General features: G+C 36.2%; 2 protein-coding genes across 4 annotated transcripts; both read right to left on the bottom strand.

Annotated features, from left to right (window-relative positions):
* Positions 1-5211: 5211 nt before the first annotated feature.
* Positions 5212-6652, bottom strand: LOC111794364 (putative BOI-related E3 ubiquitin-protein ligase 2). 2 transcript variants are annotated; one of them, XM_023676333.2, is made up of 2 exons: positions 6087-6652; positions 5212-5945 (listed from the first exon to the last, which is right to left on the bottom strand). In XM_023676333.2, exons 1-2 carry the CDS (start codon positions 6423-6425, stop codon positions 5313-5315), a joined length of 972 nt encoding a protein of 323 aa, XP_023532101.2. In that variant the 5' UTR covers positions 6426-6652; the 3' UTR covers positions 5212-5312. The 2 variants fall into 2 exon arrangements, with proteins under 2 accessions (XP_023532101.2, XP_023532102.2); XM_023676334.2 differs by having other exon boundaries at positions 5212-5942; positions 6087-6650.
* Positions 6653-8430: 1778 nt separating this feature from the next.
* On the bottom strand, positions 8431-13364 carry LOC111795244 (Golgi transport complex protein-like protein). 2 transcript variants are annotated; one of them, XR_015421204.1, is made up of 4 exons: positions 12163-13364; positions 10728-11197; positions 9124-10197; positions 8431-8777 (listed from the first exon to the last, which is right to left on the bottom strand). XR_015421204.1 is itself a non-coding variant. In XM_087124293.1 (3 exons), exons 1-3 carry the CDS (start codon positions 13289-13291, stop codon positions 9262-9264), a joined length of 2535 nt encoding a protein of 844 aa, XP_086980419.1. In that variant the 5' UTR covers positions 13292-13364; the 3' UTR covers positions 8881-9261. The 2 variants fall into 2 exon arrangements, 1 of the variants encoding a protein (XP_086980419.1); XM_087124293.1 differs by lacking the exon at positions 8431-8777 and having other exon boundaries at positions 8881-10197.
* Positions 13365-14872: the final 1508 nt, after the last annotated feature.

The following is a 14872-nucleotide window of genomic DNA, read 5'->3' as shown; positions in this document are numbered from 1 at the left end:
CTTTTTTCTTTAACTGAGACGTAATGAGTGAAAATCAGAGATGAATATGAATTCTCTGAAACCCCACCACAAAACTAGATGCCACCTACCTATCCAACCCTTACCACTGCCAAACTGGAATGGTAGATTTCTATCAGATCCGGAGTCCTTTTTACTTTGACTGATGCTTAATTGTAGTAATTCTTCTGTGTTCATTCCTATTAACCTAACTTTACTGGCTGTCCAAGCATGTTTTTAGGAGGAGTTGTCTCTTTGTTGAGTATTATAGAATAGAATTACAAGTGGGTTGTGGATTCAAATGACAAATAATTAGGGTTCTTGAGCAATGGGACCAATCTCTTCACCCAAATGATGACCCAATTGTCCACAACCAATACAATGCATTTGTACATTGATTGATTGTACCAAAATTTGTTCCTCCATTAATTTTCTCTGTTTTTTTTTTTTTTTTTTTTTTGTGATTTTCTTGTTCTGTCACTTTCAACTTTCACCCATCTCCATTATGCTTTGTATTCTTCTTCACATTTCCTTTTGAGTGGACCATTGTATCTAAAGCAAAGTTTCAAATGCCTCAAAATGGCTCTTTTTTCTTCTTCTTCTTCTTTTGGTTTATGTATTGGTAGGAGACATGTAGTTTAAGATTCCCATTTCTCTACATCAAAACACATTTTCAGCAAATCTAGAGCTATGATGAAGATGAACGTGAAACGTTTCTTAAGGCTAAACAAGCTTTCGCTCGTTAGCAAAAGTAGATAGCTAGCTAGCTAGTTGCTTTTTCGAAACAATTTCCAAGCAGTAATCGTTTACTTTTCCTTTTGTGTGTGAAGGGGATATGTTTCAATGACATGATTGAAGAGTTTGATTTGGATCTCGGGGGTATAAAGAATTATGTGTTCTTTAAAACTTTAGACTTACTCCACCCAATATCAGACATGAGAGGAGACGTTGGTGCTGCTGAGATTTCATGTAAAAGTAGAGAGTGATTGGAAGAGCATTGAAATTCCCACATTATACAAAAAAGAAAAGAAGGCCAAAGAAAAGAAAATCAAAATGGTTTAAGATATGATTCCTAGGCGAGTGGTGGTTCGTGCGGGGGTTATGCTTTTGGAGCACAGATGGTGGGATTCTTATCCTCACCCACCATTATTATTGTCTTTCTAAAAAGCTCAAACCCACCATCTCCCACACTTAACATCTACCATGTTAAATAATTATTAGCCTCTGATCATTCCCGAATAACGAGTCTTATAATTCAAGAACAATCACAAACGAATCTATCCATAGAACAAAGTCAAGAAGTCATAAGCTTATATGACAGGGTTTATGAGATAAGATATAATGTATTGAGGACCATACTCTTTACTAAATAACGTTGAACAAGAAATACATACGAGATAATCATTAAGATCACGCGTTAAATGACATTAATAAATCGATCCCCACACGACACCCAACTTCCTATATGAGGTACAATGACTTGTTTGTTTGTCTTTTTGTTTTGAATTTGGATGAAAGGAAGAAATCTGGCATATCCGAGATGCGATCAAACTCGCTCAATCAAATCAACCGCGTGTAGCAGGGTCAAGCTCATTTTGATTTTATGGAAGAAATGGTTGAAGTCATGTGGGGTAGTGGGGTTGAAGGGTGTGTAATGAGCATTAAGCTGATACAGTTGGTCATGATCTTCAAATTGATACTGATATTGAATTCATGAGTAGTGAGTGATAGTGATGTGAGAGGGGGAAAAGGCTCACATTTTGCTCCAAAAAGAGGGTTGAGTTGTTGAGTGATGTGTGTGTGTGTGTATGGGTGGGGAGTGGGGCCTCTGTAAAGAAAGAAATCAAACAAAGGAAAAAAGAGCCAACACAATCAATTCAACTAGAACTGGAACTGGCTATGCTTCACCACTACTGCCCCCACCACATAACTACATCTTTTTTTTTTTTTCTTCTTTCTTCTTTTTCCATTTCGAATTTGATCCTATCGTTTGTGGATAGTTTCAATCTGACCCGTCCTATAATTTTAAACGCGCTTAACTTTTATAAAAGGTGATTTAGAGACAACGTGTTGACTATCACAAATAAAAGTGTGAGATCTCACCTCAGTTGGAGAGAGGAATGAAACATTCTAGATAAGGGTCTTCTCCCTTGTAGATATGTTTTAAAACTTTGAAGGAGAGTCCAAAAGGGAAAATTCAAAGAGGACAATATCTTATTGACATTGGGCAATGTGCCAGTGAAGTCGTTGGGTCTAGGTCTACAAGGGTGGATTGTGAGATCCCACATTAGTTGAAAAGGGAACGAAACATTTTTTTATAAGAGTGTGAAAACTTCTCCCTAATAGACGGTTTTAAAACATTGAGGCTAACGGCGAAACTTTACAAAGAACGTAAATGAGAGGATTATTGATGAAAAATCAAGAGAAAAGTTTTATTCGATTGCAAGGATTACCCCGATCATATAACGTTAAATCAAATTTAAACCAAGATAAGTTCATTTTTTTTTTTTTTTCAGTTTAACGAGAATACTTAAAGATGAGGTTTCGAGTGAATAAATGTCTACGAGGCATGACTAAATCATAAAAATGATGATAGATAGACAGATATGATAGGCGATGGGCATACACATAGTGTTGGTTATTGGGAAATGCATCATTTGGTTGACATCAACATAGTGGAGAGCCCCAACTTTACTTCTACGCTTCCTCTTCTCCTTTTTGCACTGTTTTTCCAATACTTTATAACATAATATCGCCCTCTTTTACCTATAAAGTTCTTATTAATAATAATACCATTCCTCTAGAAAAATATGAATTTTTTAGATATATTTAAAATTTTCTAACCGTTATCCAGAAATTGTTTTTAACTTAGGCGCCCTTGACTTTGAAATTTCTCTATTTCAACGATCGAAAATTTTAAAATACATCAAATTTTTAAGATATAGTTTCCTCAAATAGATAAAATTGTATTAATAAATTAAGTATAGGATAAGGTTCTGAATTTATCTCTTGATATAAAATAATTATTATAATATAGAGAAAATGGTAATAAAAAAAAAATTAAAAAGAAGAGATTTCGTTTGGCCATCAAGATATGATTTATTTATAAAGAGTGGCCATACATTTTCTAGAAACAAAAGTGGATAAATCTTATATTAATTAAAATATCCTAAAAGAATTTTTTATATATATAATAATTTCTTTATTAAAAAATATGTCTACATTCGTCATCATTCAGCATGTTTGTGGTTGACATAATTTCAAAAAGACAAAAGAAAAAATAGTAAAAGAATTAATGAGAATTATATTTTTAGAAATCCAATCATATTTTCTAAAAATAAATTAATAATTCAATAAGAAAAATATTTACCAAATGGGCCATAGATTTATAGATATTTAATTACATAGATGAACAAAGTCAATGATTTTATAAATTAATGATTTTCTAAAAGAATTTTTATTTTTTTTTTATTTTTTTTTTTTTTTTGATATTAAAAACAAAATATTTAAGTGAAGCCACGTGTCAAAATTTTATTGGAATTGCTTAGCCTTAGGTATGTATCCAACAAAACAGAGCAATTTGGGAGTTAATGAAGAGGTAAAGTATTGGTTGCACAAAATACAGTGGGCCTCAACTTATGACGATGCATAATTGATGAAACAAAGGTTTGAGTTGAACTTAGCAAAAGTAGAAATGTAGAAATGATATAGAATACCTAGTACATGGCTTTTTTTCCCCCCCTATTTATAAAGAGGTTAGCGTAGGGTAGGTTCCTAGCAACTTTAATACTTAAGTCGTGCTGCTATTACAGACATACCAAACAAAATACTCATTTGAGCTATAGCTAAGGTCAACTAATGGATTAGTAAGGAGGAGCTATAGCTAAAACCCATTTGAGCTAAATCCAAGTCAACTCTTATCTAGTCCCTCGGTTGGAACCTTATAAATAAGGGTGGGACCCTTAATAAAAAAGGAGTAAGAGTGGGGAAAATGCAATGAAAAGAATGGGAGGGAGTTATATAAAAAGAGACAAATGGTGGTGGTGGCCCACCTTATGAAGACCTAACATCCCTACCCCTAACAAAAAAAAAACAACAGACCAAAAATCTCCAATTCTCCACATCATCTCCTTATCATTTCATCTTTTTCCCTCCATTACAATTATAAAACCTAAGATGGTGCTTATATATTTTCATTTGTGCCCCACAATTCTTTCCTTTTTACACAAATCCCCCATTTTAAACTTATAAAAATATCAAATTCACCCCATCACATCTCCCAAGCACCACACCTCAACCAACCCATAACTTTTTCTTATCCTTTTCCCCTTTTTCCTCAACTCCCTTTCTTTTTTTCCACACCTATTTTGGAGTTTCTTAAGATAAAGGTATATAAATATATTCTTTATTTTCGCGTTTTTGTCACATATCATAAAAACCCTTCACGTTTTATTCTCGCTTTATCTTTATTCCTTTTCCAACTTAACTTCAAAAATCAAACTTTCACATTACAGACATTAAGGACGACCCATGAAATCATGAGGTTTGGTTTTACCTAACAAATCTATCCCCGCTAATTTTTGGTGGTGTTATAATGAAGATTCCTATGCTAACAACACACACTCTATATATGGATTATCTTGAAAACCCCTTTTTATTAATAATTTATTTTACCAAAGTAACGCCAACCTTGAATTCAAGGATGCGTTATCTCTAAAGATAACGCCAAACAAGAACGAGGGATGCCAATTTTTATGTCTTTTTATTTTGGTTTTAAATTATTAAAGAATTAGATTCCCATAATTAATTACTAAATAAATCATAAAATTGTAAAAAAGAAAACAAAAGAATTAGGATAGCACTGCTCTATCACACCGATATTTGCGGGAGTCCAAACGTGTCAGCTTTTAAACCTCCACCTCTTTTTCCTTTTTTAAATATTACTCTCTTCCTTTATTTATTACACCCATGACCTGTCGGAACAGTCAGTAGGCCCCACATACCCCCTTCCAACGCTACTCCACTAACTTACGCCCACATGTAACTAAATTACGCCCACTAGCCACGTCACATCGCCTCCGTACGTGCACAAAAACCCAAATATCCAAAATTACTTGCGTGAACTTCCCTAATCTCCTAATTCTGTTTTTATAATTTAGTTCAGAGTTTGATGTTTTTGAAGAAAAATGAAAGTTATGGAAGAGAAACTCGAAGTGGAAAACAATCTTGATCTAAATTGAAAATGAAAGGGGCGAAGAATTGAAGAGAAGAATTTGGGTTGTAATATGATTTGGTGATTCCTCTGAATATAATTTCTAAGGCATGATTACACGAACACTGGCATTATTCGTAGAGTTGCAGATGGGACAAGTGTGAAGAGATGACCCACAAACAGTACACAAACACAGATGCCTGCATGGTAATAGCAACACGCACGACTCTTCTTTCCAACAGTTTTTGCACCATCTGTCCTCATTTCCTTTTCTCGCCTTCCTACCTCTTCTGTTCCTCTCTTCTGATTCTTCAACTTCTTCATTCAGGTTTCGCCACCGCCCGTGATTGGCTTGTTTTCTGTCGTCGTCGTCGTTGTAGTTGCTTCCGCAGCAGGACTCTGCGTCGTCGGCGGCGACGGCAGCAGTTGTGGTAGGATCTTCGAATCCTGCGCCTTGGTGATCGTTGTTTTTTACCTGTGAAAGGACTTGTTCCAGGTTGCTACGGAGGGCATTCGCGGTGGCTTCGTTCGTCTGAGCCACATCGCGCCATATTTGAGTCTCCATGCAAAGAGAATTCACTCGCTCTTCTAGTTCCCAATTTAATTTCCCGATCTTCTCGATTTCCTCCTCTTTGCTCCTCAATATCCTCATCATTCCTAACTCTATCGCCTCCAAAATCCTCCTCGCTTGCCTCTTCCGTTTTTCCTCCATTTCCATCCTCACCTTCTCCATCTGCTTCCCAAAATTACGACAGAAACATATAAAATTAACAACCGCAAGTTTTTCTAAACCAATTAATCAACCAGCACTTCTTCACACATTAATAAATTAAATCTCCGTCGACAGAGAGAAATTAAAGAGCGTTTAGTACCGTACATGTTGCGATATCAACCGATCGAGATCGAATTGCTGCTGTTGAAATTGGTTGGAGATATCTTCGCCAAGAAAATCGTGATTGCATCCACAATTCTTCTGAAAATGAGCAGGCGAAGGATGCGAAACAAATCGATTAATGGTGGAATGATCTCTAGCGCGCTTCCTCGGAATCGGAAGGTTATAGGTAATACCGCTATCGGACTTCAAACCAGCAGCCGTCGACGCCGCCGCAGCCTTAGGAAACGAATCAATCGCAATATAATTGTACGGCGGAAGCAGAGTCGTCTCCGCCGCTGCAGCATTAGCACTGAAACCTGTTAATGGAGCACCGTATCCCATAATCTCTCTCAGAAGAAGCCTATTTCACATAATCAGAACAGTCAATCACACAAAAAAAAAAAAAGAAGCCGATCTCTCTTCTTCGTGCGTTCTTTCCTTCAATCTCTGCGAATCGAAACGAAATGACTTGCTCTTCTGGGAACTTGAAATCTTAGGTTCTATCTGCAGAGGCTTCAAAACAAACAATAAAAAAACAATTCCCTTAAAAAGAGATAAAGAAACTTAACCGACTAATCTGAGCGTTGTATTTATAGGTAAAAGCAAAACAAACAGAGATCTGGTCAATCCCGTAATTTCAAGAAACATACAAGGGCATTTCCGAGATTCAGCACCCTTTCCAGCAGAATATTGGATTGGTTTTAGATATTTATATATTAATTTCCCGAGGCCCAAAAATAAAAAAAAAAAATAATAATAATAATAATAACCGAGGAGTTATTAGATTCAAATGACTGACATTGTGCGTATCTGCCACGTGTCGTATCGGTCCAGTGGACGCACGTAAGGAAAGTGGGGGGTTTGCGGGTACGGCGTAACCGACTTGTCACCTTTCCCTATTTTAATATAAAAAAAAATTAAAAAGAAAAATAAATTCGCCCGAGTTTGCGTGTGAACCTTTCTCCATTATTTTATTTTCACCAATAATTATGAATTAACTCCATTTTAACTCTTAATTAATTATCTTGACTCGGTTTAATTAACCCCATAATTAAAACGCGCCTCAGAAGCGATCCCCAAATCCTAGCCGTCCATTTTCTTGAATTTAGGATAAATTACCAAGTTTAATACTTTGCGTTAAATACTTATTTTTCTCTTTTGAAATTTGAAAGTGGTGTAAATAATTGTAGAGAAATAAATTTAAAAATTTGATTAGCATGTAATCTTGATTATATAATTTGAATCCCATTGATGAAGGTTTGGATATGTGTTGAGCTAGCTCTCAATCATATTCAATGAATAAGGTTCCCAAATGTGAAGCAACCCATTCTTTGTTTTTCTTCTTAGAAATCATGATTGTGTGTAAGGACAAGTAATAATACATTGCTTTGGCTCTAAAGCTATGAGAGATTTTTTTATGTGTGTTGGAAAGAGTGAAAAGGAAGTGAAAAAAGAGGGAGGGACCGTACGCTGATTTTTTGGGTTGGGGCTTTGAGTAATGCGATGTAGGGTACCCTAACACAGAAAGCTGAAGAGGGCAGACAAGGGGTGCCTAATTTTCGCCCTTGCAATCAATGCTTTGGCCTTTGTGTTGTTTTTGGACAAAGAAAAGAGTGGAAAGTTTTTGCGTCAAGGGTTGGTTTGAATGTGTGTAGTGTTTTTGAAACCTTAAGCTTCGGGGTTGCATTGTGCAAATGAGGGTAAGTGGTGTGGTGTGGTGTGGTGGGGTGGGGTGGGGACGAGTCTTTTCACATTCAATCAAATGGGTATTGGGTAATATTGGGTAATATTGGGTAATATTGGGTAATGGGTATTCATTTCTTCATAAGATGGGTTTGATTTTATGTTTGTGTGTCAGTTTTTTAATGGCCAAGGACTGTTTTGTACATTTCTGTTGTTTGTTTGGTGCTCAGCCTGCCCTCCCCACCATCAATGTCCTCCTGCTTCTGCCCTCCCCACACATTTACTACCACCCTATACACCTTTCTTTCTTTCTCATGCTCTCCGGTAACTACTCATGCTACGACCACGATCGAAGGTCGACGAGTGTAGTCTAGTGGAAAAACATAAATTGACCGTCTCGACGTGATACGTAAATAGCTAAGTAGTATCTGGTGGAAATAGCTTAATGATAGAACATAGCCTTGCCAAGGCTAAAGTTGAAGGTGGAGGGTTGAAGGTTCAAATCCCTCCTTTCGCTTAAGGTTTTGTCGTTTAGTGGTACGAGTAGAGTACATAAACACCCTTAGATCGGTATGAAGTAAAAGTTTTGTTATATTGAGAATTTTAGTAGATTCTTGAGGATTATAGAGATGTTTAGTTAGAAACAGAAACCGTCTCTGTCATGTGACTATGAACGTGACTCATGCTTCACTTTGATTACCAGATGTTGCAATATGCATAACATTACAATAATCATCTTAGGATGGATATGCTTTGTATTCAAAAAGAGAAAAGTAGAAGTAGTTCTTCAATCGCATCCTAGACCTTAGACATCAACATAATTGGGTGCCTAAACTACGCAACGAATAACAAGTTTAAATAATTGAATCTGAAAGCAAATATCACTAACTTCCAACATACTTTGATATAATCTGATTAGGAAAGGAAAGGCTTTGATGAGTTCTGGAAGAGAGAGAAGAGCAGTTGTTTTCATTGCACAGATTCTCGCAGATGCAATGCCATCAGTACTCACTACAATAAGGGAAAGGAAATAATTAAAGGCAGTGGCCCATTGGCATTATTATTATTTGCATTTAGCAGACGCCTGATACTATCAAACATGGGTCAACCATCGTACTGTAAATCCTATCAAAATCAATAATTCATACTCATCATCCACAAAAATGTTTACACCATGCTGATATGACTATTACAGAAATTATGTATTTGAGCACATACAAAGTGGAGTAACGATATTATCATAGAAAATAAATTTGGTCCTGCATTTATCACCTGGTAAATGAAACTCAAAGATGGCATCTTTGCTACTTCCATGTAGTATAAGGCAAATGAAATAATTGAGCAAATGACTCGGTACCTAAATTTTGTGTCGTGATTGATTGAGCACGGTATCTCTGCTATTATCCCACAGCATCATTGTCAAGGATTCAACATTGGAACACGGTCCAGGCTCACTTTTAAGAAAAAAAGAATACAGTTGTGGGCATGAAGCACGTTATGTAGTAGCCCGAGAATTCTCTGTCAATGATGATCCTACTTGAAGCATGAGAGGGTATACTGCGGTGAATTCCTTGTCTCCTCTGGCCCTTACCTTGGCAGCATAGTCATCTAGAGTTGCTTTGATACCTTTCCAAACTTGATCCTCACCTTGAGAATCCAACCACAATGAATACTGCTGAGGAGTAAGTTTGTTCCTTTGCATTGGTGACTGCAATTCCTCAGGACCTCGAGAATATAGATGGTGAAGTATGACGCTTGCTGGCAGATCGTGGAGTAGAGGAGATGCCTCCAGTTGAGATGTTTCCAGGAATATAAGAGGACGAAATGCTCGAAGTGCTCGATATGGTGCACCGAGTTGTTCTACGGGGTACAAATTTTGGCCCACGGCTAACTCCAGTTCAGCCATGTCCCTAGCCATTCGTAACTTTCCTGATTCAGAAAGAGGTCTGACCAGAGAAGCATGCCTGATAAAGAAAATTAACACTCTGGAAGTCATGCTTCTTACAAGCTGAGTGCAAATGTTTTCCAATCCAGAGATGGTTGCATTTTTTGATGAAGGCAACAGCCTTGATAAAAACTCACTGCGGAAATGAAGAATGTAGTTCTGCAGTTCCTCCATGTAAGGTGATGCAGTATTGTCTATTGCAGCATTCATACCCAGTGCACCGAAGTTCTGGTCATGAATTTGCAATATACATGACTCCAGACTGTCAAGCATAGCTTGGAATAACGAAGTCACAGAATCACAGGCAACCCCATATATTGAACCTAATGCGGGAGACAGAACATCAGAAGCAATGATGGGTAGCCCAGTGATCATAGATGATACCCGAGAATGAATTTCTTGCAGATGCTGACATAATGTGAAATTCTTAAGTTGGGCTGGAGTTGCTGGACCACTTACTTGGCGCGCTTCAGGGCCAGTAGATATCTGCCATCAAATTTTCATAATATGATACAGTCAACTCATAGTGTAAAGATAAAATCCAAACATACATGTTCCTTATCTAAACTCAAGTTTAAACAAAAATCATTACAAAAGAAAAAAATTCTTCTCTTTTAGAAGTCCGTCTCTGATTAGTTTTCATGGACATCACACCATCCTCCGGATATCACACAAAGTACATCCATTTCATTTTTGCTGAAGGATGTAAGGCGATGATTCACAGAGAACAGTGACAGTTTAAGAACTTTAACTACATTAAGTGCAAATAATTGGTCTAGTAAAGCAGTAGGTAGCACCAGGAAGAAAATTTGTCTAGTCCTATAAATAAATATCATGCTGCTACACATGTTTCCCAGGTCACTTGAAGTATTTTATATATGGAGCATACTTGGCAAAATGCTAAGTGGTGAAGTCTTGCATGAAAAAACAGTAGGGGCATGTAACTTAGGATTATATACCCTTGCTTTCGATATTAGAAATTAGAGTATGCCAATGTCACCAAGGAAACTAACTACCTGACATTCAGCTCTTTCAGCCAGCAGGAGAAGAGCCTTGCCAACTTGACGTAGCACAAGTAGAGTTAAGTGTCCATCCATCTGAACAGATTCAATTTCTTCCTGAATACGTGATATGATTTTTGAGATCTGTTCTTTCGAAGGAACACTACCACGACTTGAGACTGGAAATACAGAGCTAACAAGATCAGATAAGCGACTCAAGCAGAAACCCAGGAATGCGTTCTGGAATATTTCAATGGCTGCAACCATCTGATCTTTTCCACCTGAACTTATTGCAGGCACAACCCCTTTGACGTCAGTATCACGTGAAATTCTTTCAAGAAGATTCTCTATCATTGAGAACAGTTTTGGATACCCCATAGTAAATATTTCTTTCACAAAGCTTGATGCAGTAAAAGCAGACTTCATTTGGGTAGCAAAAGCCTTCACAAGAGCCTCCCAAACTCGATCTGTTAGCATGGAATCACCTTCCTAAACAATGCATTAGTAATATAAGAAACTGAAACCCAAATGGAGAAAGTTTTAAGACAACTATAGACAAATTGGGGAAAATTAAGCAGAACAAGGACTTGTGTGAGTGTAGAAAGATTTTGTTTCGCATTAAGTGTGAAAGAAGTTAATATTAGAACAAAATTTCAACGAAAGAATCTGCACTGTAATTTGCATTGCACAAACGATGACCTACAAACAACATTTTGCACTGAAATCTCACAATTTTCAACATGAGGCATATTTTGATCTCTCTTTTTTTTTTTTTTTTTTTTTAATAAGAAACATTCTCATGGTAGCTCAGAAAACGAGAATAGCCTACGGGTTTAGGGGAAGACAGATCCCCCTCCCAAAAAAAACTAGTTACAATGGTAATAATCAAGATGTTTCTCAAAGAAAAGAAGTATCAAATGAGGGGTGGAAAGGAAATGATGACAACTTGGGTACGTTTTAAATCAAGCCCGGAAAAATTTTGAGATGGAAACCTGTCCTGGTCTTCTTTCCAACTCTCAGCTAGAAGAAGAATTCTCAAGATGATCAATTAACGACTCATCCATTTTATCAAATTTTAACAGTATATGCTATATTATAGTCAAATTTAACAACAGGAAAGTTCACCAGCCTGAGAATTTAACAAACCCTTTACTATATCTTTCACTCCTAGACTATATTCAACCAATGTCACTGGGTGGTCACTAAATTCAAATGTGTCCAGTTTCTCTGCTTTTACTCCTTGACTATATTCAACCAATGTCACCAGGGGTGATCATTGGATTCAAATGTCTCAAGCTTCTCTATTTTATACACGAAATTTGTCAATTAGAGACAGATATCAATCCACCAAAACGTTAAGCAGCAAAACGTATCTTAGGCTTATCACTCGCAAGTCAGATATGAAAAGAGTCTTGATTAACTACATAACAGAACATATTTTGAATACCACTTGCCTGAATAACATCGTCAAGCAGCAAAACATGAGTAAAAGGGTCACGTTTCTTCGATAAGACCCTCTGTAAATGCCAAACAGCTATAACAATCGAATGCAACTGATCCAAACAAGTTCCCAATCTCTGCCAGAGCGCCTCCCTTGCCTTGGCACCTCCACCAATCTGTGGCGTCCCACTTCCCCTAATTCCTCCCGGTCCATATCCACTTCCAGCCGTTCCCGAAATCGACTTCATATCCAATGCCACACTTATGCTCTTCACACCCATACCCTTATACTTGATCATCAATTGCTCAATGGTCGCCTTCAATTCACCAAGATTGTAAAATACCTGCAAGCCAGTCCCCACCTCAGCTTGATTCAGACCCTCCATTCCTCTCTCCAAAACCTTCATAGCCTCACTTCTCAATTTATCCCCAATTTCATTAACCCATTTCAATTCTTCGTCGACAACGTCAATGCCCGCAAGGTCATACTCATTGCAAAGGCTCAAGATCTCGCAGTGCAGCTGAGCGGCCTTAGCAAGATCCAGCTTCTCAGGCTCATCAGCAGAGGCAGAAGCAAGGTCGCGAAGCTTCTTCGACAAACGAAGGGCACGGATCGTATGCTGGAGAAGCTCGGTAGTTTCGTGAAGATTGGAGAACTGAACGGTCTTGGTAGAAACGACATTTCTGGGTTCAGATAGCTCGGATCGGACACGGCGAACGGAGGATTGGAGGGAGGAAACACCGGATCGAATAGTGGAGAGGGCATTCTCAGCGTGCTTTAGAGAGGAGAGTTGAGAGAGCAGGTCATTGTGACGAGAGAGAACCTCACTCCGGAGCTGCGATTCGAGGAGACGGATGGCCTTTTGAAGCTTCTCAGCAGTGGAGGCCGGGGAACCGGATGAGAGAGCGGCAGAGGAGAAGGAACTGGAGGAGAATGAAGGAGAGAGGAAGGCAGAGAAAACAGGATCGGAAGCAAAGGAATCCAAGGGAGATGTGGCAGTGGTAGTGTTGGTGGGATGAGGGGAAGTGAAGGTAGAAAGACGATGAATAGGTGAGGCGGCGGCGCCGGCCTGAGAGGAAGAAAGGGGAGATCTCTGAGACTGGAAGGGTGACGGTGGCGCTGCGGCTGGAGACGCCATATCGGTGGGGCGAATTTTCAGTCGTCAGACGGAAGTGGCTTTTCTCGTTTTCTTCAATTTAGAGCATTATAAAATAAATAAAATAAATAAATAAAAATATTGCTTAACCTTACTCTCTTATTATTTGTATATATTTATAATTAATATTTATTTAAAAAAAAATTAGAACTTTTAAAAAATACTTCATTAATCTAGTTACTCAACTCAACCATCTATTTGGATCTTTTGATTTTTTAAATTAAATGTTTTAAAAGTAAATAGTTAAAATTGACGTTTTAATAACGTAGAGATAAAAATGAACTAAATCTAAAAATACAAATAATCCCGTATTTCAAAAGACAAATCAAATTAATCAACAAGCTCGGTCATTTGTCTTTAAAAAATAAAATTGTTAATTACAAAGAGAATGAGCCACTATATCAAACTCGTGCTTGTTCGAGTGGCTAAAGCTGAAACAGTTACTTTTATATGTATTATGTGAAAAAAACTGGCATCAATAATTACAATTTTACGTATGGACAAATCCTCAATACCTCATTCATTCACATTGAGCAAATTAGTGTTTAGTAAAATAATACAAAATTACCGTGATTTAGCTACAAAGATTAAAGTAGATAAATATAATGATCACCGATAATTTATATTATCTAAAGAAATAATATTTATTTTAGAGGGAAAGTAATATTTATTTTTTTTATGATATGCTTTTTATTAATAATTGTTTTATATAGAGATTGGGTAACAATAGAAGAGTGGACTTTTTTTTTTATAGGGGTATTTAATTAATTTCATATGATAATTATCTAAGTATGCCATGAAAAAAATGTGAATGTTGACCTTATAGCTTCACTTTTTGCAGTATTTAGTTACGTAATAGTTAAGATTAAGAATATATTTGAAAGTAAATTAACTTTTTTAAAAAGTATTTTTCATTAAAAAAAACAGTACTAAAAAGATTCCAAATACTTTTGGAAACAGTTAGAAGCATTTAAAATACAGAAAATATTTTAAAACATTTTTAAATAATAAGATAATATCACATCCATATGGTAGTACTTATCTGGTTAATTTACCTCATTTCTTTTATTTTAGTTTAAAATTTTTAAAATATCTATTTTAATTTTTAAATTTTAAAAATAGTTATTTTAAATGTTAGAAATGGTAAAATAAAATAAAAAAATTAGACAATTATTTCTAAAATTATAAAACTAACTACAAATGACGTAAAAGCGAAAATGAAAGATAATTTACAGACTCAAACGACCTTAATTAAATAATAAATTCAACTCAATTATAAATATTTGAATTGAGTTAAAAGCATTTTTTTAAAATAAAATATTATATAGTTATTTTAAAAACATTACATTTTTTAGTTTTTTTTTTTTTTAAAGATAAATAACCGAAAAAATAATTATAGCAAACATTTAAAAATAAAAAAAAAAAGGACAATAATTCACGTTAACAGAATTATTTATTTATTTGAAGCAAGTGAATTTAAATAAATTGATAATGATGTGAAATTTTATTGATCTGATTTTCACGTGGCGGTTTATTTTATTTACCCATTATTAAAAATGGGAA

The sequence above is a fragment of the Cucurbita pepo genome, chromosome 5 (genome assembly GCF_057944985.1).
Source record: "Cucurbita pepo subsp. pepo isolate OVF chromosome 5, ASM5794498v1, whole genome shotgun sequence".
NCBI lineage: Eukaryota > Viridiplantae > Streptophyta > Magnoliopsida > Cucurbitales > Cucurbitaceae > Cucurbita > Cucurbita pepo.
This window is presented reverse-complemented; position numbering and strand designations above follow the sequence as displayed.

Bases quoted from the DNA above. Each gene is read 5' to 3' on its own strand.
- LOC111794364 (XM_023676333.2), bottom strand. From the start codon at position 6,425: ATGGGATACGGTGCTCCATTAACAGGTTTCAGTGCTAATGCTGCAGCG. The intron at 5,946-6,086 runs GTACGGTACTAA...AATTTTGGGAAG, and splicing joins ATCGGTTGATATCGCAACAT to CAGATGGAGAAGGTGAGGAT.
- LOC111795244 (XM_087124293.1), bottom strand. From the start codon at position 13,291: ATGGCGTCTCCAGCCGCAGCGCCACCGTCACCCTTCCAGTCTCAGAGA. The intron at 11,198-12,162 runs GTGGTATTCAAA...TTGTTTAGGAAG, and splicing joins TGACGATGTTATTCAGGCAA to GTGATTCCATGCTAACAGAT. The intron at 10,198-10,727 runs GTAGTTAGTTTC...ATTTGATGGCAG, and splicing joins CTGAAAGAGCTGAATGTCAG to ATATCTACTGGCCCTGAAGC.